The 23,826-nt window shown below is 48.1% G+C and overlaps 1 protein-coding gene across 3 annotated transcripts; it reads right to left on the bottom strand.

The window, feature by feature from the left end:
- Window positions 1–2,631: 2,631 nt before the first annotated feature.
- SEC13 (SEC13 homolog, nuclear pore and COPII coat complex component) lies at window positions 2,632–23,214 on the bottom strand. Of its 3 annotated transcripts, XM_023218447.3 has the most exons (10): window positions 23,098–23,155; window positions 21,314–21,347; window positions 20,244–20,288; window positions 17,165–17,280; window positions 14,420–14,571; window positions 13,795–13,928; window positions 7,289–7,422; window positions 6,751–6,874; window positions 5,752–5,898; window positions 2,632–3,087 (listed from the first exon to the last, which is right to left on the bottom strand). In XM_023218447.3, exons 2-10 carry the CDS (start codon window positions 21,323–21,325, stop codon window positions 2,974–2,976), a joined length of 978 nt encoding a protein of 325 aa, XP_023074215.2. In that variant the 5' UTR covers window positions 21,326–21,347; window positions 23,098–23,155; the 3' UTR covers window positions 2,632–2,973. The 3 variants fall into 3 exon arrangements, with proteins under 3 accessions (XP_023074215.2, XP_023074216.2, XP_023074217.2); XM_023218448.2 differs by lacking the exon at window positions 21,314–21,347 and having other exon boundaries at window positions 23,098–23,214; XM_023218449.3 differs by lacking the exon at window positions 21,314–21,347 and having other exon boundaries at window positions 17,165–17,314; window positions 23,098–23,166.
- Window positions 23,215–23,826: the final 612 nt, after the last annotated feature.

Here is a 23,826-nt window from a genome sequence, read left to right as displayed (position 1 = left end):
GCGTGAGCCACTGCGCCCAGCCTGCCTTGGTCTTCCTGAACTCTGACTTCTGTCTCTTCAAGTCCCAGAGACTACTAGACTCTGGGGTCTCTCTTTACCTTTTGGCCCAGAAACTGCTTCTGGGTAGTAATCTGGGGCATTTGTTGTGCTTACCTGTTTCCCTTTTCCCAAACGCTGCCTGTTGTCCTATGTCTGAAAGCAGTAGTTGTTTCATGTATTTTTCTTGATTTCGTAGTTGTTTATAGCATGAGGGAAATTCTTATTTATTATTAAAGAGACAGGCTCTTGCTGTGTTGCCCAGGCTGATCTCAAACTCCTGAGCTCAAGAGATCCTCCTCCTTCAGCCTTCCAAAGTGCTGGCCACTGCACCCAGCCAAGGAAATTTTTTTTTTTTGAGACGGAGTCTCGCTCTGTTGCCCAGGCTGGAGTGCAGTGGTGCAATCTTGGCTCACTGCAACCTCCGCCTCCTGGGCTCAAACGATTCTTGTGCCTCAGCCTCCCGAGTAGCTGGGACTGCAGGCCCACCACTGCACTTAATTTTTGTATTTTTAGTAGAGATGGGGTTTCGCAGTGTTGGCCAGGGTGGTCTTGAATTCCTGGGCTTAAACAACCCGCCCGTCTTGGCCTTTCACAGTGCTAGGATTACAGTTGTGAGCCGCCATGCCTGGCTGGGAAATTCTTATAACCGTTAATCCTTTATATGCAGAAGTGGAAGGTCTCCCCTTAGTGTTTCTGGGCTCACTTGTAAATGGAAGCCTGTGAATCTTCTAGTTTTGGGAATTGTTTTCACATTGGCTTGCTGAGTTTTCTACTCAGAATGGATGAGTATTTGATGGCAATTTTTGGGGTCTCTGGCTTATAGCACCATAAAAACTCCCCTTTCTTCGCCCTGCTGATGTCTCAGAGGTATTGTGTCTATGAAGGCTTCGGCCTACTCCATGTTCTAGGGTCTGTGGGTTTCTTTTGCTGTCACAGTTGCTTTGTTTCTGCAAAAGGATTAAAAAACGTGGCTGCTAGCGCCATTTGGCCCTAACCAGAACTCTATTCCTTTCAAGTTTCCCTTTCTTGTATCTCATTTGGGCTTGGCAACTGCCCTGCAAGTTTTACAGATAGTATTTCTATTTGACTAGGTTATTTTGTGGTAACTAATTTTGGGGTCTCCTCTTACCCCAGGAATGGTTAATGTGTTGCCACTGTAAGCATGAACAACTATTATGGTGCAAACTTCATTTAACCCCCAATTATCTTAACCGATCCTTGGTGGTGCGAGTTACAAATAGAGCACACAGCCAGGGACCCGTTAACCTACCGGCAACCCAGAGTGACACGGGACTAGTTCCTTCTCGGTAGTTACTTGGTGACAGCAGCCAGCACCATAGGAAGCCCAGGCCCAGGCTTGAGGAGCACAGAGCGTATCAGGGAGGCAGATGTGGATGTGGCTCAAGGATTCAGTGTAGAACTCGACGCTCAGTAGTGCACGTGAAGGTGCCTTCCTGGGCTTTGCTTTTCTGAGTAATGGAAGGAAGGAAGCAGCTGTTTTCATGTTGGTCTCAGAAGGCTTGGGTTTTGTGGAGTGACTTGGGAGGCTCACTGGGCCAGGCCATGGCCTCTCTATCCTCACCTTTAACCAGGCCATGGCCTCTCTATCCTCACCTTTAACCAAAGTGGTTTCACTTTTTTGCATGTTACATAGTATGATCAAAGATTTATTTTATTTTATTTTTTTTAAAAGGGTGTTTTGCTGCTGAGAAAGGACGGAAGGACAAGAATTAGGAAGACTAGGGGTCCTGAGGTGAGTGGGCTGACCTTTAATCTGGGCCGATTCATACAAAGGTTTGGTGTGAGAAGCACCCTTGGATTACAGCTGAGAGCCCCCCAGCTCCCACCCTGATGCTACAGTGGGGAGTAACTCTTCAGACAGGCCAGACCCAGGTGCTGGCTTTACGTTTGCACAGTCCTGGGCAGGGCTTCTACCTTCTGAGCGCTTCCTCATTAGTGAACTGGGGACACCCACACAAGGTTCTTGTGTTGTTTAAATCGGTGAATGTGTGAAAGATCCAGGGTAGTGTCTGGCTCACTGCAGGCTCAGTGATGGCTATGGCAATTGTCAGGGTCACAGGGCCTCTGCTGAAAACCTGGTTCAGGGTCAGTTAGGTCTCCCATCACAGGGCTCTCCTTTCCCTGATAGGGTCAATAAACTGAATGAATTGTGCCCACTCTCTGGGCCAGCCTCATAGCTATTGGTGTCTGGTTAATATCACCTTGCATCTGCATGGCATTTTGTGGGTCACCAGATGCGCTAGCTCATTTGAGTCCTGCAGCCATCCTGTAGGGCAGACTGTATTAGTCCCATTCTGCAGAAGACGTGTACTGAGAGGTTAAGCAGCAGAGCCAGGGCTACAGTCCTTGTCACCAAAGGCTGAGTCCAGTGCTCTGTATGGTGCTTTCAGTATAAACTGAATCAAAGAGATGCTCATGCAGTGACAAGCCACCTTTGTGGGTGGGGTTCTGCCAGGCCATCACAGCCATGGCCTTTGTGAACATTGTTCTAGTGCATGGACCGACAAGAGTCAAACTGAGCTGGGGGGGGGGGGGGGGGGGGTGGGTGTGGTTAGGAAAACGCAGCGGGAATTATAAGCAATATGACTTTATTTATTTAGTTATTTTGGAAACAAAACCCCCCAAATAATGCCTGAACCCAAAGGTACATAAAAATGGCCCAAAATAGTTTAAAATAGATTTGAACTTCATTTGTAGTTTCTTCCTCATAACATGAGCGCTTTTAGCTGGACAGCAGATGACAAAGCATCTCCGATCATTAAGGCAGATGATCAATCTGTGGCTGCATCTGTAACTCCTCCTGGGAAAACAATCCTGTTGGAGTTGGGGGCTCTTCCCAGTTGTTTGGTCAGTTGGCCCAGGAAGGGGCAGTCCTGGAGCTGGCGGGTGGGGAGCCAGGCCCCACCTGTCTTGTCACTGCTCGTTCTGCTGGCCCTCTGTGACTGACGCTGACACGGAGCCCTGGCCCTTGTTGACATCACTGATGCACACCCACTGCCCGTCAACCGACTCCTTCCACAGGGTCACCTGCAAGTCAAGTCAGTGCACAAACATTATCATGGGTCTGAGGCCTTCCCTCCGCTGTCCCCTAAATATGAGCCTCATCCCCATCAAGAACCACTGCCCAGAGGCTTGTGTATGAACGGAGCATGTTCCTCCTCCACTGAATCCCACCAAAACGAGAGTCCAGGAATAAAAACTCACAGAAAAAAAGGAGTAACAATAACAGCAGCTGTGGATGATGATGTCAACACAGGATACTGTTTTCACCAAACTGTGACAGAGCTACAGTGAGAGGATATGGGGTGGCAGGGAGCAGGGTTTGCGAAGTGTGGTCCCCAGACCAGAGCATCGGTCACCTGGGAACTTGCTACAACTGCAGATTCTTGGGGCCTGGAACAACTGATTAAGAAGCTCCGGGGGTGGGGCTGGCAATCTGTTTTAACAGGTTTAACAACGCTGCAGTTTGAAAACTACTGTGGTAGAGGAAGGTAACAGATCAGTATGCTGTTTCTACACTGAAGTAAACTGTAAGAAATAGCTAAGAGCTGAAAAGGTTTGCCCCTGGAGAGTGAAAATTAGGAGGCTGCTTAAAAAAAAAAAAAAATCAATCTAGGCCGGGCGTGGTGGCTCCCAGCAGTTTGGGAGGCTGAGATGGGTGAATCACCTGAAGCCAGGAGTTCGAGACCAGCCTGGCCAACATGGTGAAACCCTGTCTCTACTAAAAATACACACAAAAAAACTAGCTGGCCGTGGTGGCAGGCACCTGTAATCTCCCAGTGGGGAGGCTGAGGCAGGAGAATCGCTTGAACCCAGGAGACGGAGGTTGCAGTGAGCCAAGACTGCCACTGCACTCCAGCCTGGATGACAGAGTGAGACTCGATCTCAAAACAAAACAAAAAACAAAAACCATCTAAAGCTATGTACATATATTAGTCTGATTAAAAATGAAAATGATTTTGATTTTAAGAACTCTTGCTTCAGGGACAAACTTTATTCACTCAACACACCACAGAAAGCTCTGGGACTGAAAACATTTAAGTCCTTTAGCTCAGGGTGCTATGGAGACAGCAAAAGGAAACAGGCTTATAAAGAAGGAAAAAGCAAGAAGCCTAAATGCATAGTGATGGGGACCCCAAAACATTGCATGTATAGCCAGGCACTTGCTTACAGCCTTGTAAAAATCACTGTGGGCCTGTTTGAGGCAATCTGGTCCCTTGGTCTGTCCTGAGTGCCATCAAACCTGGGTTGTAGTCCCGACTCTGGCACTCACTAGAAATATGGCTTTGAGAGGGGGCCTACTAGATCTTTCTGGGACCACTGTAGATGAAAGGGACCCTCGGTCAGAAAAGCTGCCTGCAGAGGCTCTCAAATCTGCACGCCCATGTTCACAGCCACACTATTCGCAATAGCTATGAGGTGGCAGCAGCCCAGGTGCCCGCTGGTGGAGGGATGAGTGTAGAAATGGGGTGTGGGCTGTCCAAACAATGCAACACTACTTAGCTTTACAAAGGAAGGAATTCTGACACATGCTACATACAGCATGGAGGAACCTTAAAGGCATACTGCTAAGTGACATAACCCAGTCGCAAAAGGACAAATACTGTATGATCCCACTTAGATAGTTCCCTAGAGCAGTCACATTCACACAGACAGAAAGGAGAAGGGTGGCTGCCAGGGCTGCGGGGGTGGGCAGTGGGGAAGGGAGTTATTTCATGGGTACGGAGTTTCAATTTTGCAGTTGAAAAGAGTTCTGGAGATCAGCTGCTTCTCTGCCTTGCCTGTGTTGGTTGTGCTGTGAGCCACACAAATGAAAGGTAAGACATGGAGCCAGAGTGGCCACTGGGAAACAGTAAAAGACCAACACAGGCAAGGGAGAGAAGCAGCAAGGGCTGGCAGGATCCAGACCAACTCGCACTTCAGACCAGAGCAGATGTGCCTGAAAACGCAGCACAGCCACTCCATGTGGAACTGACCCTATGGAGTTAGAGATCCTCTGTCTTATAGGGGAATTCAGCGGGGCAGATGGCTGTGGCTTGTTACTGCTTCCTTTCTGCAGGTAGTTTTTCCTTCTAATTGTAAAATACACGTAACATAAAATGATCTTGGCCACTTTTAACTGCACAGTCCAGTTGTGTGATGTACATTTGTATCCCTGTGCAGCTGGTCTCCAGAACTCTTTATAGCTGCAAAACGCAAACTCTTTCAATGCACCCACTGTGTACCTGACTCTTACCAGCATCACAAGTATTCATAAACCCTACAGATTTTTAAAAAGCCTTTTAAGTGTTAGGGACAAAAAAAAAAAAAAAAAAATCCCCAATCTTCTCGCTTTTGTTTATGGGTTCTCATACACTTTTTTGGCACAGCTAATTGAACATCACCATGAGGTGACCAAATGGTTAGCAGGGTGATGAGCCTGACTGCTCTGCTACCTCATAGTTTTGGGACCCCCGTGCAAGTCAAATTGCCTCTGTCAGCTTCTTTCCTCATCTGTGAAAGGGGGACATATTAATACTACCTCAGGGGCTGTGACATTAATGATGTAACTAAGAGGCACACTCAGCACACAGCCCTGGCTAAGGCTCCTTCCCAGCCTGCAGTCAGGTGGGAATGTCAAGTGCGCTCTCTAGTGGGTGGGGTGAAGACCAACAGGCCGTGTCCACCAAGCTGCGGGGAATGGGTATGTACCTTATTGTCTCCACCGGAGACAGCCAGGATGTTGGCTGTGATGGACCAGCTCACATGCCACACCACATCATTGAACTTGTGCAACAATTTAGGGGACCACGTATTGCCTGAGGCATCATCACAGTTCCAAATGAACACACGACCGTCCTAGGAAGAAACAGGATAGAGTCAGGAGATGGGGACGAAACTCTGCGTTTGTGATGTCCTCCCAATCTAGAGCCACACGGCACCTCTCTGCAGGCACAGGGTGGGGGATTCAAAGGGGAGCCAAGGACCTCTGGGGCATCCACAGCTTTGCTTCTGTCTCTTCACACTGGTCAAGAGTGTCCCGGATTCCTTTTCTCATCCGGGTTTCGGAGGTGGACTCTGCGTTGCTAACTCAGATTTTCTCTGGGGTTTTCCTGATGCCTGCCAAGTGACTTCCACTGTCTGTCTATACCTTCTCAACTGAATGGGCAGAGCTCTCCAAAAACCAAGCTCTGAGAATGAGAAGGCACAAGTAAAAAAGCACAAAAATCTCAAATTTAGAACCAAACCAAACAGGTTCCTATGATGTGAAAGGCCTGGCTGGCTCCCTCTAGGGTGGTGGCATATAACTGAAGGCTCGCCCTTGGCAGTCCTTGCTGTCTGGGAAGGGTGGCTCGGTAGCTGAGCCTAGAATTCCCATCCCTTCCCATCCTGCCCCATCGTTGCTTGGGAACACTCGGACTGCACCTGGGCACCTTGGCTCCCCAGTCTCACAAGGGTCAGGAGGGAAAATGCATCCCGAATCCGCCTCCTTCTTGGTGCTGGTTCTGTTGTAGCTGTCTCATCTCAGCGGAGGCAGACCACTTGTGGCTTCTGACCAACAGTTCCCCACATGATGACCTGACTCCCTGTGCTCTGGGCCAAAGGTGCCTGTTTTACCTTCACAGAGGACTTTCCGCTAAGGAGACTAACAGCTGATGGGCCTGACTCGAGACTAAATGACAAGAGATGCTCTCATGGCCCTGGGCTGACCTGGGAGCAGCTGGCGATGGTGCTGGTGGGCAGGCCGATGGAGGGGGCCCAGGCCACATCTCGAACCCAGTCACTGTGCGCTTCTAGCTTCTGCTCCTCCTTCCACTGGCCGTCCTCCTCCTCCCTAACAGGGGGGACAGAAAGAGAATCAGCAGGGAGCTGCCTGGGGGCCTTTCCCACACCTCAACTCCTCCCCTACCCGACAGGCTCTGCCTGGGGTGGAGAAGCGATTCCATCTTTCTTCTTTCTTTCATGGAGTTTGTGGCATTTTACTCCCTTCACCCCAGCTGTAAAAAAAAAACCCTCCAGGAAATGCTCTGCTTCCACAGCCAAAGAGTCAGCTCCAACAGTTGGGAATTAGGTGAACAGGTGTTGTGTTGTTTTTCAAGGATGTCCTCGACAGATTGAAAACAGTATTTTACTGGCAGGAGGGAGAAAGAAAGGTGACTTTGTTTCTTGTGAGTGTGGCTGAGTCATGGTGAGTAGGGTAAAGGGTAGAAATGTCCCCTCAAAGAGAAGGCCACATATCCCTACTTACTTCCACAGCTTGATGAGGTTGTCACAGCCACCTGATGCAAACCTCTTGATGTAATTGGGTTTCTGCCCCGAAGGCTGGTCTATGAGGCTTCCAGGTACAACAGCAGGGGCCCAGCTGACGGCATTGCAGCCAATCTGTAAAGATGGAACACATGGTGACTCTGCCTTGCAAGAGAACACTGCTTTCGCAGACCCAAGCCTGCTGTCCCTCTCTCCTCCGCTTCTCAGAACTGGACTGTGTGAAGGCTGACATGAAGCACTCATCATGTGGTCCACTGCTCAGAATTCTCCCTCAAGGATCCCAACTGTGTGTGCATTTTTCTGCAGTGTGCACTAAAAGTAGAAATTAAGAACGCCCACAAATTTAAGAAACAGGACATTTTTTAAACACATGAAAGAATGGTACATTGGAGTTTTTTTTTTTTTGAAAAATCTTTTATTATAAATAGATCAAGAAACAAAAATTCTGCCACCTGCCTGAAAAGCCCTGTCATTATGCCCTTCCTAATCACAGCTCCCTCTAAGTAACCACTGGCCTGACTTCTAACCCAATTTCCCCCCATTTTATCACCCAAATGTGCATCCCTTGACACTACAGTCTTATCCATTAAACATTTTTTTGGATTTTTTTTTTTTACATCTCCTACTTTGCAGATTCCTCCTCTGATTTTTTTCCTTACAATTTTTCTGCTGAAGAGAGTCTATAGTCTCTCGGTCTGGGTTTTGTTGCTTTATATGCAGTTCAATATGTTCCTCTGAATTCCTGACAACTGTCAGCTGGAGCCAAGACTGGACAGACTCAGGTGTGATCCCTTTGGCCAAGACTAGAGCTGGTGTGTTCTCTCATCAGGAGGCATGTTAGCTTGTCTCTTATATTAACAGCTGTCAATAACTCAGGCTTCTCTTAATTCACTGGGGCTTGCAAAATGGTGATACTCTAATTCTATCCTTTCTTTGTCATTTATTCCATGGAATGCTCCAGATAGGGGTACTTCTCATTAACTATTCGATTACCCAGGGGTAGAGGTCTGATACGGTTTGGCTGTGTCTCTACTCAAATCTCATCTTGAATTCCCACGTGTTGTGGGAGGGACCCAGTAGGAGGTAACTGAATCAGGGGGGCAAGTCTTTCCGATGCTGTTCTCGTGATAGTGAATAAGTCTCATTAGATCTGACGATCTTAAAAATGGGAGTTTTTCTGCACAAGCTCTCTCTTTTGCCTGCTGCCATCCACGTAGGACGTGACTTGCTCCTCCTTGCCTTCTGCCATGATTGTGAGGCTTCCCCAGCCACGTGGAACTGAGTTCTCCATCCTCTTTCCTTTGGAAATTGCCCAGTCTCAGGTATGTCTTTGCCAGCAGCATGAAAACAGACTAATACAAGGTCAGAAAGGAAAGCCTGGATAAACGCTTGATTCTTTCTGAACTGGTTCTGTCACTTTCCAAAGATGACTGATTCTCCTCTTTATTATTAACAAAAACTTTTTTTTTTTTTTTATTGAGACAGGGTCTCACTGTCACCCAGGCTGAAGGGCAGGTTGGTATGATCATGGTTCACTGCAGCCTCAAACTTCCTAGGTGCAAGCGATCCTCCCACCTCGGACTCCCAAATTACTGGGATTATAGGTGTGAGCCACTGCCTTTTTTTTTCTTTTTTTTTGAGACGGAGCCTGGCTCTGTCACCCAGGATGGAGTGCAGAGGCACGATCTTGGCTCACTGCAACCTCCACCTCCCAGGTTCAAGTGATTCTTCTACCTCAGCCTCCTGCGTAGCTGGGATTGCAGGTGTGTGCCACTACGCCTGGCTAATTTTTGTATTTTTAGTAGAGACGGGGTGTATTAGTCCATTTTCACACCGCTGATAAAGACATACCTGACACTGGGTAGTTTACAAAAAAAAGAGAGGTTTAATGGACTCACAGTTCCACATAGCTGGGGAGGTCTTACCATCATGGCAGAAGGCAAGGAGGAGCAAGTCACATCTCACGTGGATGGCAGCAAAAAGGGAGAGAGCCTGTGCAGGCGAACTCCTCCTCATAGAACCAGATCTTGTGAGACTTACTCACTATCAAGAGAACAGAACAGCATGGGAAAGACCTCCTCCTATGACTCAACCACCTCCCACCAGGTACCCCCTATAACACGTGGGCATTCAAGATGAGATCTGGGTGGGGACACAGCCAAACCACATCATGGGATTCTACCATGTTGGTCAGGCTGGTCTCGAACTCCTGACCTCAGGTGATCCACCTGCCTCAGCCTCCCTAAGTGCTGGGATTACAGGTGTGAGCCACCGTGTCCGCCGTGGGCCCAGCCTTTTAACCCTCCTTTAGTCTTAGTTCTATATATTTATGCTGAAGTCTTTGTAGTCATTTTTGTTGTGTGATATGTATCCTCTAGTAGATTCCTCGGGAAGGGCTCCTAGAAACAGTAGTCCCTGAATTTTTTTTTTTTTTTTTTTTTTGAGACGGAGTCTCGCTCTGTGGCCCAGGCTGGAGTGCAGTGGCGCGATCTCGGCTCACTGCAAGCTCCGCCTCCAGAATAGTCCCTGAATTCTTGCATATTGATAATAGTTCATATTCTTTACACTAGAAAGCTAATTTTAAAAACAGCTTTGATATGGTATAATTGACATAAACTGCGTATTAAGAGCATGATTTGGTGAATTTTGACAAAAATATACCCTGTAGGATCATCACATCACCTCAATCAAGATAAGGAACATGCCCATCATTCCAGAAAGTTTCCTCGATCCCCTGGTAATCCATCTCCCCATCCTGCAGCCCCCAATCTTGGTGACCATGGGCCTGCTCAGCTGCACTTCCTAGGTATTACAGCAGTGGAATCACAGTGTGTCCTTTTTTTTCTTTTTTTCGCTCAGCGTAATTATTTTGAAATTTATTCATCTTCTTATTGTGTTAAGTCATTTCTTTTTAATGCTGGCAGTATTTCCAAAGTATGGATATATCACAACTTATCATTTACCTGTTGACGGACATGTGGACTATTTGCAGTTTTTGGCTAATAAAGCTGCTATCAACTTTTGTGTATAAGTCTTTGTGTGAACCTGAAAGTCAATTTTCCTGGTTATAAATCCCTGGCCCATACTGTCTTTCCTTGAGTATTTTAAACATGTTATTCTTTTTTCTTTGGCACCAATCCTTACTATTGAAAAGTCTGACAATAACCTAATTGCCTTTCCTCTTTAAGTCACAAGGTTCCTTTTCTCTAGAACCCCCCAAAATTTAAAGTCTAAATAATTTTACGAGAATTATATCTTTTTGTTGGTGATGCTGGGTTGATTTTTATTTTTTTTTAGAGACAGGGTCTCACTATGTTGGCCAGGTTGTTCTCGAACTCCTGGCCTCAAACAATCTTCCCACCTCCATCTCCCAAAGTGCTAGGATTACAGGCTGAACCAGCTCGCCTGGCCTTGTTTTTTTGTTTTGTGTTTTTGAGACAGAGTCTTGCTCTATCGCCCAGGTTGGAGTGTAATGGCGTGATCTCGGCTCACTGCAACCTCTGCCTCCCAGGTTCAACCAATTCTCTTGCCTCACCCTTCCGAGTAGCTGGGATTACAGGTGTGCACCACCACGTCCGGCTAATTTTTGTATTTTTAGTAGAGACGGGGTTTCGCCATGTTGGTCAGGCTGGTTTTGAACTCCTGACCTCAGGCGATCCACCTGCCTCAGCCTCCCAAAGTGCTGGGATTACAGGCTGAGCCACTGCACCTGGCTGATATTGTTAAGTGTAGGGTATGATCTCTCAATCTGAAGTTTCAAATCTTCATTTTTTAATTTTAAGAAAGTTTTCTGGATTACTTCTTGGTTTTGTTCTGTTTTCCTTTCCAGGGACTCCTAGTATTCATATGTTTGACCCTTCTGCCTGTCTTTACTTTTGCTCAAAACCTTTTTACCTCTTCACTTTTTTGCTCTTGAAATGTTTCCTTTTTCACACTGTTTATCCTTTTCAGGCAGGATCTGCTGTGTTTATTGACACTTGCATTTCATCTAACTTAGTCTTCACTTCTGAAATGATTTTATTTCTAATTCTTTCCTGAGTTCTGTCGCCTTATTTCTGATTTTTACAATGTTGATTTACACTATTCTGTCGTGCTTTGTATTGTTAGAATGTCACCTGGCTTGATGTGAAATAGCAGGTTACAGCTTGGCTCTGTTCTGTGGGCGTATCTTTCTAACGCCCTCTCACTGTCCACAGGGAGGGTATTTTGCATATTCTTGTTTCTTATATAATAACTTTGTAAGCAATTTCACTTCAAAGACTTTTCTGTTATTTTTAGGTGAGATGAGTTTTCCTGATAAGAAAGGCTCAGGAAAGTCTAAGCTCAGAACTCTCCCTCGTTTCTGTATAGTGTTAAAAAATGTGGGAGATGGCTTTCAGGAGTTCCTGTCTTTGTTTCTCTTCCCCATGTTGGTCTATATCTCATACTTCCTTTCCTGTGTCCCTGTCCAGCTCAACTGTGATTTCATTTCCAGCAGTGCCTCTTCCTGAGGGGGCCTGTCCCGGAGGCTTGCTTTGGAGGATCACAGAGCTCAGATTTCTTCCCGCCCCTTCAGCCTTTCTGTGGGCCACGTGCATTCACTCGGTGTTGGAGTACAAACCCCTCCCGGTCATTTCTCCGAAGATACACGAGTGGCCAATAAGCCCCCAAAAGATGCTCACCATCATCTTTGATTAGCAAAATGCAAATAAAAATCACAATAAGGGCTGGGTGCGGTGGCTCACACCTGTAATCCCAGCACTTTGGGAGACTTAGGCAGGCGGATCACTTGAGGCCAGGAGTTTGAGACCAACCTGGGCAACATGGTGAAACCCTGTCTCTACTAAAAATACAAAAATCAGCCGGGTTTTGTGGCGTGTGCCTATAGTTCCAGCTGCTCAAGAGGCTGAGGCGTGAGAACTGCTTGAACCTGGGAGGCGGGGATTGCAGTGAGCTGAGATCATGCCACTGCACTCCAGCCTGGGTGACAGAGCAAGACTCCGTCTCAAAAAAACAAAACAAAACAAACCCAAAAAATCACAGTAAGATAACCACCTCACATTCACTAGGACAGCTGTAATCAAAATGACAGACATATGTTAGTGAGGATGTGGAGAAAGTAGAATCCTCACACACTGCTGATGGGACTGTAAAAGGGTACAGTTACTTTGCAAAACAGTTTAGCAGTTCCTCAAAAAGTTAAACAGAGAATTACCATATGACTCAGCAATTTCACATCAGGTATAGACCCAAGAGAATTAAAAACCTATGTTCATGCAAAAACTTATCTGCAAATGTTCATGGCAGCATTGTTCATAAGGCCAAGAACATCAATCATCTGATGAATGGATACACAAAATGTCTATATTCACAATGGAGTATTATCCAGCCATAAAAAGGAATACAGTGCTGATACACGCTATGATATGGATGAAACTTGAACTCATTATGCTAAGTAGGAGAAGCCAGCCACAAAAGACCACAGATTGTCTGATTCTACGTACAACTGATCCTCAATTTCATTTCATTATAATGTTGACAAGATAAAAAAAAAAAAAAAAAACTCCCAGCGGGGGCCCTGCCTGTGTGGAGTCTGTGCGTTCCCTGTGTCTGCGTGAGCTCTCTCCTGGTCCTCTGGTTTCCTTTCACACCCTAAAGATGTGCATGTTCGCTTCACTGGTGCGCGTGCATTGTCCCAGAGTGAGTGTGGGGGCGTGTGTGAGTGCTCTGCTGGTGGAAGGGTATCCTGTCCAGGGCTGGCTTTTGCCTCATGCCCTAAGCTGCCAGGACAGGCTCCAGCCACCTGTGACCCTGAACTGGAATGAGATTAGAAAAAGAATAAATACAAATTATTGTAGAAAACTCATAAAATATCCAATAATCATACAGATGCATGACAGCAAATGATGTGGCATTAGTCATATGAGCCCCCCACACTGGTTATTGTTGGTTTTTGAACTGTGTGGTGGTAGGAGGTAGGACACTGATGTTCGCTTTGCAAACATTTATTCCTTGATTGAACCACCAACATCACGACCGCTGTCACTCACTAATTCATCAAAAGTTGGGTAAAGAATGACCTTGTTTATATTAATATTTCTTAAATGTATGCATAGCTCACAGACTTTTTAAAAATTTTAATAGCACCACTCCATTCTACAGGGTCCCAATGACTACTGCAGGGCATGTCACCTGGACGCAGCCATAGCTAAGGTGGCAGTGAGCAGGCTGCTGCTGCACCTTCCTGGTGCCCAGCCCTCCCCTGCTTGGGAGCACACAACAAGGAAGCAGTGCCAGGTCCTGCCTGGGCTGAAAGAGGCCGGTGCAGCCTGGTCTGGTTTCAGAGCAAAGAGGCCCAAAGCTGCTCTACAGCAATCGTGTCTGGTCAGCTGACCCCTCCCCGGCCCACTGCACAGCAGGGACCCTCCCCTACCACCTTCTAGGGAGCCTGCAGACACAGGGCAAGGCAAGCACTCTCACTGCAGGAAAGGCAGGGGCTGGACTCACGGTGTGAGCATTGTTGATCTTCTTGACTTCCCATTGGCCTTCGCCGGTGTACGTCAGCAGGGAGATGGCCCCATCTGAGCTCCCACAGGCCAGGATCAGGCCATAGTCATGGGGGGCCCAGCACACCGAGTTCACTGTAGGAAGAGGGAGAGTGCAGTGAGCAAAGCAGGGAGACCGCGGCCCCAGGTCCCGCCTTCCACAGATTTACTGTTTTACTAAATTTCCACCACAAACAACTGTAGGAGTCACTGGGGAAAGCCGTAATTTGGTCAACTGAGGACACTGAAAAGACCCTATCACCTACTAATACCATGATTTCATAACCTACAGTCTGTCTAACGAAAAACTGGGTAGGACAACAATCTGAGATTGAAGGGTAGTCCTTAAAATGAATAGTCCTGAAGAGAAACTCACTTGTCTTTTCTTATTTGTTTTGGACTGGCTTTAGGTCTTAGGGCCTTACTCAGCTGCAGACAGACTAGCAGAAAAGCCAACCAAAGCTCAAGGGACAGAGGACAGACAAGAGGCACCAGGAGGGGCAGGGAGCCAGGGCTCCAGCCGGGACAGAGTCTTCCTTTTTTACCCAGTGGTGCCCTCGCCTGCTCTGCTGCCATGCTCAGTGTACCTGAGGAGTCGTGTCCTGCGTGCTCGTGGCTCTTCTCCCAGGTGCCATTTTCCTCTCTCCAGATAATGACTTTCCGGTCATAGGAGCACGATGCCAGGATGTTGCCATACATGGGGTGAGCCCAGGCCACTTGCCACACAGGACCCTCATGACTGCAAAGTGAGAGAGAGGCCAGAGGAACCCACAGCGCCTCCGCAGGCACTACTTTGGACAGAACTAAATGACTCCCTGAGACAATGTATCAGGGCAGAACTGCTTAAGAACTTCAAAGGGAGAGCTACACAATGCCACTTCAAAAGGGGTGCTCAGTGGACAGTGAGGAGCCTGAGGTCCTAAGAGGTTAAGCAACCTAAGGTCACAGAGCCTTTGAGACAGAGTTGAGCCTCTGGGTCAGCCTTCCTGTCCCCGCCAGGCAGGAACCTCACTTGTCCAGACTGCAGCCAGCACTGTCTATATGTACTGTCTACAGCATAGTCATTAATTGGTCCAGGGTTTCCAGCCACAAGTGCTCAGGAAATATTTGTAGACTCACGTGCTATTCATCCTTCCTGACGGTCAGCTTCCTGAGGAGGCATTATTGGTTTCATTTTGGTATTTTCCACTACTCTTTTAATTTGTTCAAAAGGCATGTCTTTCCCTTCTCTTCTGATCTTTATCCATTTACCTGATAACACGTACTATCTGAGCAAATGCTCTGTGCCAGGCTTTGTATGGGGACCATTTCTCTGGTCCAGGGAAGAGTTTGCACCTTAGCACTCAAGAGGTAGAGTAGCATGGTAGAGTTAGTGGTTAGGAGACCAGGCCCATTCCCCCATTCACTAGCTCTTGACTTTAGGCAGGGATATTTTTGTCTCTTTACCTGAAAATGGAGAAATCAGTAAGAATTCTTTCATAAAGTTTGGAACAATGCTTGGTAGAAGGAAAGAAAAAAGCCACTCAACACCCATTAGCTATTAGTGCTGCTCCTGGTTTACTCCTTCACTGAGGGCTGCACACACTCAAGTCTCCTCCTCCCTCTGGCTGGGACAACAGGACATTCCCAGTCCCTACAAAGGTGCTGCTAATGAAACTGTGAGTAGACTCAAACTTCCAACAACTAGCACAATTTTTACTAAGGCAAAAAAGAACGGGGTGGGAATTTTTTTTTATCCCTCCAATATTTCACATCCTTTGAATGTAAGAAAAACAGCAGAAGGGACAGAGCCACAGCAAACATAACTGCCTTGGCCAACAAGCTGCACTGTGGCAGCTCTCTGCCTGCCCAGGGGCTCCTGCATAGAGAAGCCCGATTTGGCTCCTCAGTCACTTGATCATTTGACACTCAGACAGACGGGAACTTCTGGGCCCACTTCCCCAAATGGACACTGACTTAGTTTAAAAACTGCTTTTTAATTCAGTTAACAAACATGTGCTGAGCACCTACCTGTCATGGCTCTTAATCTTGCCTGTGCATTCTGTGGAAGGTTATGGACCCTCATCAGAATAATGCACAAAACACACAGAACTAGGCTTATAAAGAAAATTCAATTATAAATTATACACTAATCAACTTTTTTTTTTTTGAGAAGGGTTTCGCCCTGTCACCCAGGCTGCAGTGCAGTGGCACCATCATGGCTCACTGCAGCCTCAAACTCCTGGGCTCAGGCCATCCTCCCACCTCGGCCTCCCAAAGTGTTAGGATTACAGCAGTGAGCCACCTCGCCCAGCCTGTTATCAAAATATTATAAAGCAATTTATGAGATAGTGATGCATGTATGTCTTTGTTAACACTTTAAGCAACAAACTCTAGTGGCAGGTCTAATAACCACTGTAATTTCAAAGTCGTGATGAGCATAAGTGATATTCTGAGGTAGCTAAGTAACTGTGATGTGTGATAACAGTATCTGTGACTTCTACTGGTGACAAAGTGACAGGCACTACAAATACTACTGAAGTTTCTGGCCTACATCCATAATTGAAAGAAATGCTAAATATCAGTCACTGAAAATGCATTTTTTTCCCCCTGTCCCAATTCATCAACCCCTGAGTTCTACTCACAGAACCCTTGGAGATCCATAGCACCCAGAAAAACCCACAAATATGTGAAAGGCAGTGAGCTGAGGGAAAGCAGTAGAGATGTGGCCATAAAAGTGAGCCAGAATTTCCTCAAGATCTCAGTAGGGAGCAGGGCAGGCCAAACATTTGTAAATAATCACTGAACACCTGCCACGGGCAAACAGGCAGAACAATGGGATTTATAAAATGATAGCATTCTTACCTTATTCTTACGGCGATGCTTTTGTGACGCTTTAGGTCATACTGGCTAAACTTGCATGAAATGGTACTGTTTACCACTTTTAAAAGTAGCAGTAGCTGCCTGCACTAAAGACTTACTGTGTGCTGGGCCCTGCGTCAGGGCCTTGCATGCACTAGCTGGACAGGAGGTAGCACTGGCCCAATTTTGAGGATGAGCAGATGAAGGCTCTGAGACAGAAACTGACTCATTTGCCCAAGGTCTTCTAATGGGTACATATAAAGTGGCAGAGCTGAGACTCACACCTGCATCCACCTGTGCCCTTAACAGCATCATCCCTGGGGACATCTGCTGAGGACAGCCAGGCTGGCTGGGATCCCAGCGTCCTCTCTGCTAAATGCACTTTGGGGTTGCTCTGAATCTGGGCTCCCATGCTTTGCTCCCACGCTTGAAGCAGGGCCTGAGAACCCACATCATTCCTGCAGCCCTTCCCTGGGCTTGCCAGCACTTACCCCCTGAGGTCGGCGATAAGGATCTGCCCTCCATTGCGCACATCAAAGATTTTGACGGACCTGTCTGATGAGCAGGTTGCCAGGCGGGTGCCGTAGTAGTCCATCTGGGCGTCGTGCTGCAAAGGGAGGACAGCTCGGGAGGCCTGCAGGCTGGGTGGGTGGGCAGGTAGGGTGAGGGCTGTCACCACACAGAGTCTAGTTCAGACCAGAATCTCCCTGAAATCAATCTAATCTCAAAGTATCATCACCCTCAGGCAGGAAGCTAGCATGTGGACATTCTCACTTCACCAACGGGCAGTGTCTCTCTGAAAGGGAAAAGCAAGCCACACCCAGCTGGTGTCACAGACCCTTTACATACCTCAGGGAAGGGCCCTTCCATTCCTGTTCCACACGGTGGGTATGGGAGAAAAAAAGTTGGTCTAGCTGCCTTCTTCTTCCTCCACCCTCTCAGGCCCTACTCTGTTCTTAAGCTCTGTGGGCTAAAGGGGAATACCCCTGGGTTCAGCTCAGCCCTAGCACCTGATGCTAATGCATGGGAACAGGCCAAAGGAGTGGGCCTCTGACTGCCTGGAGTCCCCAGCCAGGTCCTCTGTGATGCAGCTCTGGCCTGGACACAGGGTTCCATTCAGATATTTGGGCTCTTTCTTCCAGCCCTCCCCTGGATCCTCTGTGGACCTTTGTTTTGGGGTTTCTGCTCGACCTTTTCCCTAGTGGTGTGCCCAGAGCTTCCCACACTTTCCACCCAAGGAACACAATGCCTTAAGTGTCGCTGCTCTCACCACTCGTGAACCGAATTCCTTGATGCTGACTGAGCATGCAGAACTAGGCCTGGCCCCTGCCTGCATATCCTTGTCCACGGGATGATGGTTTCTGAGGCACCATGCCTCCCGCCGCACTGAACACCCTGGTCCCTCCTGCTTGCTAGCCCTGCCTATTCCAGTGGATGTCACTTTCTCCAGCTGTCCCACCCTGGGAGTTTCGGGACTATCAGCTGCACTCCCACGGCCACCAAGGGCGATTATGCCCATTCAAAGGCACTCATTCTGTCTGCCTCAGATGGAAATTCTCACCTCCCTACACGAGGAACACAGCCTGATTTTTCTTTGGGAACTCCCTCCACTGTACCAGGCCTTGGGTTTCTTGGAAGGCAGGCAGTACAGGGGTTTTCTGAAGCACTTCTCATGCTTCTCAGTGGAAGGAGGCAGGACACAGTACCTTCCAGATCTAAATCCTGTCTCCTTAGTTTACCTGCTGTGCAAACTCTGAAAATACTTCATCTCCTTGAGCTTCAGTTTCCTTATCTTTATTATTTACCAACATCCTATGGGCCTTAGTTCCCTTATCTTTTTTTTTTTTTTTTTGATACAGAGTCTCGCTCTGTCGCCCAGGCTGGAGTACGGTGGCGCGATCTCGGCTCACTGCAAGCTCCGCCTCCCGGGTTCACGCCATTCTCCTGCCTCAGCCTCCTGAGTAGCTGGGACTACAGGCGCCCACCACCACGCCCGGCTAGTTTTTTTGTATTTTTTAGTAGAGACGGGGTTTCACTGTGTTAGCCAGGATGGTCTCGATCTCCTGACCTCGTGATCTGCCCGTCTCGGCCTCCCAAAGTGCTGGGATTACAGGCTTGAGCCACCGCGCCCGGCCCCCTTATCTTTAAATAAGGTTAATGATAGCATCTGTCTCAAGGGTGCTTGAGATGTGTTATGCAGTTAAACAAGATATTGAATGAAAAGTACAGCTGGGCGTGGTGGCTCACGCCTGTAATCCCAGCACTTTGGGAAGCTGAGGTGGGTGGATCACCTGAGGTTGGGAGTTCGAGACCAGCCTGACCAACATGGAGAAACCCTGTCTCTACTAAAAATACAAAATTAGCTGGGTGTGGTGGCGCATGCCTATAATCCCAGCTACTCAGGAGTCTGAGGCAGGAGAATTGCTTGAACCCGGGAGGCGGAGGTTGCGGTGAGCTGAGATTGCGCCACTGCACGCCAGCCTGGGCAACAAGAGTGAAACTCTTGTTTCAAAAAAAAAAAAAAAAAAAAAAAAGAAAAGAAAACTACTTAGCATGGGGCCTGATACTCAGTGAGCATGCAAATGTTTATCATTACTACTTTGCCTCATCTAGTTCTCAAACCAAACTCATACAAGTAGATAGCATATCTATTATTTTTCCCATAAGTAAATTGAGGCTGGCTCAGAAAAGTTAAGATACTGGCTAGGGAGTCTCAGATTGGGTCTTCCTGCCCATGATGCCATGCTATCTCCAAGGAGGCGTGGTCTCACAGCTAGAGCACTCATGACTGAATCCAGAGAAATATACAACTCTGGGACCAGACAACCTCTCAGAAACCGAAAAGCAACTGTTAGTGGACAGGTTGTGAGGGCAAGAACCCTGACATGAAACACTGTCAGTCAGCTGTCTGGAGTCTTGCTCAAAGGCTGCTTGGCCCTAAATGAAGGAGAGTCTGTTTTTCCTGCTGTAGACTTTAACCTCTGGACCTTCTCCTACAGCCCTGTCATCTTATACTGAGCCCTGTGTCCCTGTGTTTACCTCTCAGGAAATGCCCTGAGTACGACTTCTGGTTCAAAGGGCCGTGCTTGGCCTATTGTCTTGGTGGTTTGACTGGGCTCTGCCTGGGGCTTTCACTGTGGCCACCTTCTGCCTCTGTATTGAGTCATCTTTCTACACGCTCTTCCTTTCACTCACCTTTCCAGTGGGGCTAAGAAGTGACAGCAGGAGGAAGACAGGTGGGAAGACTATTGTCAAACCTCTGCACCCACTCAGCCTTCATCCGAGAGCAGGTTACTGTGTTGGCTGGAACACTGACAGCCTAGAACTGCAAACTATTCCCAGGTTCCTCCCAGCAAAGAGTGACCAGACTGCCACAGTCCTAACAACTCAGAGGGCACTGCTGGGGAGCCTAGCCATACCCCGAGATTACAGGCTGAGGGCAACCACTGCAAAGCCACCCTGGATCCATGAATGATCAACAGAAAGGGGTAATGAAAAACCCAAATTGCTTCCCTCCCACAAAAATGCCCATGTCCACAGCCCTTCAGGGAGGGTGATATTAATACTTACAATCATGTCCTCATGGGAGGTATCCACAGTGTTAATTACTGACACCTAGAACCAAAGATATCGCTGGTAAAGTAACTGATGGCAGAATACAACCATCTCAACGAACGACTGCATTCGTTCGTTCATTCATTCATTCACTCAGTAAGCATTCATTCTAAGTACCTTCTTTTTGCCAAGCACTGTGCCAGGAACTAGATACACAGACACAAAGAGGAACTTTTGCCCTTGAGAAGCTCGCGAATAATGCTAGTGTGGCAAGATAAATTCTGTAATGGTGGTTTGAGTGTCCCATAGGAGCCTGAGTGGTAGCGTGGTAGACATGAATTGAGCCTTAGATGATGGGTAGGAATTTGCAGGTGGCACAGGAGAAAATACCAGTCCAAGCAGCCAAGCAGAGGGAATACATGAGGAGAGACAAAGAGGTCTGAGAGAGCCTGATGTGTGTGGGGAAATGGCAAGCAGTCCTGGCTACTCTTAAGGGTGAGGACAGACCCCAAGGGAGCTACAGCTGGTGTTCCTTTCCTGGATAACAGCGCCTCTGATGTTCCAGGCAGTTTATGCATAACAGGGTCATTACTTCAGACTGGGAGACTTGATTAGAGTTTTTCCTGAGGCTGCTCCCTGGTTCATCACCTAGTGGGATCCAGGACTGAACAGTTTGTAGGGCTGGAACATGGTGTCATGGTCATCACCCTCCTCTCCATTCTTTGAGGTCCAGATCAAAAAGGGCCACCCATCACCTTTCTTGAAGATTCTCAGATCCTCAAATGGCTGGACTCTCTTGCACATCTTCAGCACTGACCACAAACAACATTTTATGCTGTTTCTTCTCCCCACTAGAAGGTGAGCTCCCTGGATCCATAGTCTGAGCCATCTGCAGTTTCAAATCCCCTCAAATCATCCAGCACAGTGCTTTGCAAATAGAAGGAACTCAGTGACTATTTGCTGAATGAATAAGTAAATGAACAAAAGCTGTTTTTTTTTTCTTTGCTCAACCACTATTCTCTTAAATTCTTGGGACAGAAAAGAGCACTTAAAAGAAGTTTCATTGTGGAACAGACATTTCTTACCATTTTCCCCATTTCATCTTTTCCAGCACAAGCCCTGTAGGTATAAAGTTTGACTTGTGTTTTCAGAAAGGCAGACACTGGAAGAGGATGGCTGCAAAGCAGTTCAAGAGGTACACACCAAGTAAGCACAGGTTCTCTCATCAAATTCTAGACTCTCTAAAAAACAGGTCCCCGAAGTCTGCAAAGGCAAGTAAGGACAATAAGGAGTTTCCTCCATGTGCCGAGCTGTATAGGTTACAAAGTGCACGGGAAGGCGGGGAGGGCAGGGTACCAAGGGCAGAGTCAATCAGAGACCTACAACAGACTAAGGAACTGAAGAAGCCCAGAGAAGAGAAAGCACTTGCCAAAGTCACAGAACTAGTTAAAGGCAGAACTGGGAAAAGAGCCCCATTCCCTAACCTTCTAACTCCCAGTCCACAAAACTTCACTCCACCAGGCTGCCTGTCTAGAATGTAAAGCAGTTGTTACACTGAGTTCCGTAAAGCTGAGGATAAGTAGGTTCAGGAAGAAGGTTTACTGAGAGGTAGTTTCAACCAGGTTACCAAAGGACCTTAGAAATAATCAGCATTTAATTCTAACCACTCTCACCCATCAGTCACGGTTGATGAACCATGCTTCTGAATGAGACAGAGAGAGAGAAGGGGGGGGGAGGAAAGAGGGAGGGGGAGAGAAAAGGAGGGAAGGAGGAGGGAAGGAGGGAGGAAGGAGGGAAGGAGGGAGGAAGGAGGCAGGAAGGGGGAGAGGGGGAGAGGGAGAGAAAGGGGGTAGTGGGGGGAGAGAGAGAGAACGAACTTCTTAGAGTACTTCTTCCCAGGGACCTGGCGTTATCTGGCCCCTGTTAACACCTGCACTCAAATAATTCACCTCTTTGAAATCAGATAATGAGTTAATTCATTTAGGATGAGCTCAATGTCAGAGCATTAGGGCCTCAACTCTAACCTGCAGTGGAAGAGCTAGAGGTGAGTGATTCACACCTAACCCTCTGCAGAGCAAGAATACAGTGTTCTGATTTCTAGGTTCCTGCAGGTTCCCTCAAACCTGCTGCTGAGGCACACCCATGTTTCTAAAAGAATGCACGTACTAGATATGCCAGGCTCAGCCCAGATACTTCCATTCTTTAGTTCTCATTCAGTCATTCATTCACTCAAGGAGTAAGTGTGGAGTGAATGTACACTGCAGATGCCACAGAGACTTAAAAAACCCTGAGCCCCTGCCTTCGGAGGGTCGTTCAGGCCATCTTCACGTTTCCCGAGGTGCCCATCCTACTTGGGGGCCCTACCCCGAGCAACTGTTCAATCTCTGCTAGGGGATGTAGTAGGCGGCAGAAAGGAATGGTTAGGAGGATTCAAATCTCGGTTCTACCACTTAAGCAGCTGTGCAGGAGGCTCCACGTCTCCGAACCTCAAGTGTTCTCATCTGTAAAGTGTTGAGAAGAATGGCACCTTCTTCACAAGGATGTTAGCAGGCTGAGATTACGAACAATGCTGAGGGCTCGGTATAGAGTAGCTCCTCTGCTGTTTCTCGTTTTGTATTCAATTGTTGACGGAAGAGGAGGAAGGGAGGCTGGCAGGAGACGCGGCAGCGGCGCGCCCCGCAGTCAGGAAGGTTCCTTGGCCTCCCTCTGGACTCCCCTCGGAATGGTCCGCAAGGACGGGGCCAGAGCCCCCCAGATCTCTAAGCGGTGGAGGGGAGCTTAGGATTTGGGACTCAGCACGGCCGACGAACCCGTTAGGGCCGCGACCGTGGCCTTCACGCTGCTCGACCTCCTCAGTCCCAACACTCACCATGGTTGCGGCGGTGGCTGCTCCGGGTCTCGGACGTGGCAGCTCCCAGCGGCGCCTCGGAACAGCTCACTTCCGGCGCCCGGCCCTCAAGCCGCCGGGCTGTGGCGTAAGAGCCGCCGGGCTGTGGCGTAGGAGCCTCCGGGCAGCAACGCGCTCGGCTCTCACAATAGTTCCGCGCCTTCCAAAGGGCGCGCCCCGCCCTCCCGAGGCCCAGCCCCTATCCTCCAGTGACGCCGAGACCAGAGGGCTGGGGCTCTGGTTTCCGCAGTGACCCTGACCGGGGGCTTTGGAATCTGAAGCTCGGTGGGTCTACTCTCCCGACCAAGTCTGCCCTTTTCCTGAGATCCATAAATGAAAGGAAGGATTAATATAACTATCGGCCGGGCGCGGTGGCTCGTGCCTGTAATCCCAGAACTTTGGGAGGCCGAGCTGGGGGCGGATCACCTGAGGTCAGGAGTTCGAGACCAGCCTGACCAACATGGTAAAATCCCGTCTCTACTAAAAATACAAAAATTAGCCGGGCATGGTGGCGCGCGCCTGTAGTCCCAGCTACTCGGGAGGCTGAGGCAGGAGAATCACTGGAACCTGGGAGGCGGAGGTTGCAGTGAGCCATGACTGCACCATTGCACTCCAGCCTGGGAGACAGAGCGAGACTCTTGTAAAATAATAAAAATAAAAAAATCTATCTATCTATCTATCTATCTATCTATCTATCTATCTATCTATCTA

The sequence above is a fragment of the Piliocolobus tephrosceles genome, chromosome 2, assembly GCF_002776525.5.
Source record: "Piliocolobus tephrosceles isolate RC106 chromosome 2, ASM277652v3, whole genome shotgun sequence".
Taxonomy (NCBI): Eukaryota; Metazoa; Chordata; class Mammalia; order Primates; family Cercopithecidae; genus Piliocolobus; species Piliocolobus tephrosceles.
Note: the sequence above shows the minus strand (reverse complement) of the source record. Positions and strands in the feature narration are given on the sequence as shown.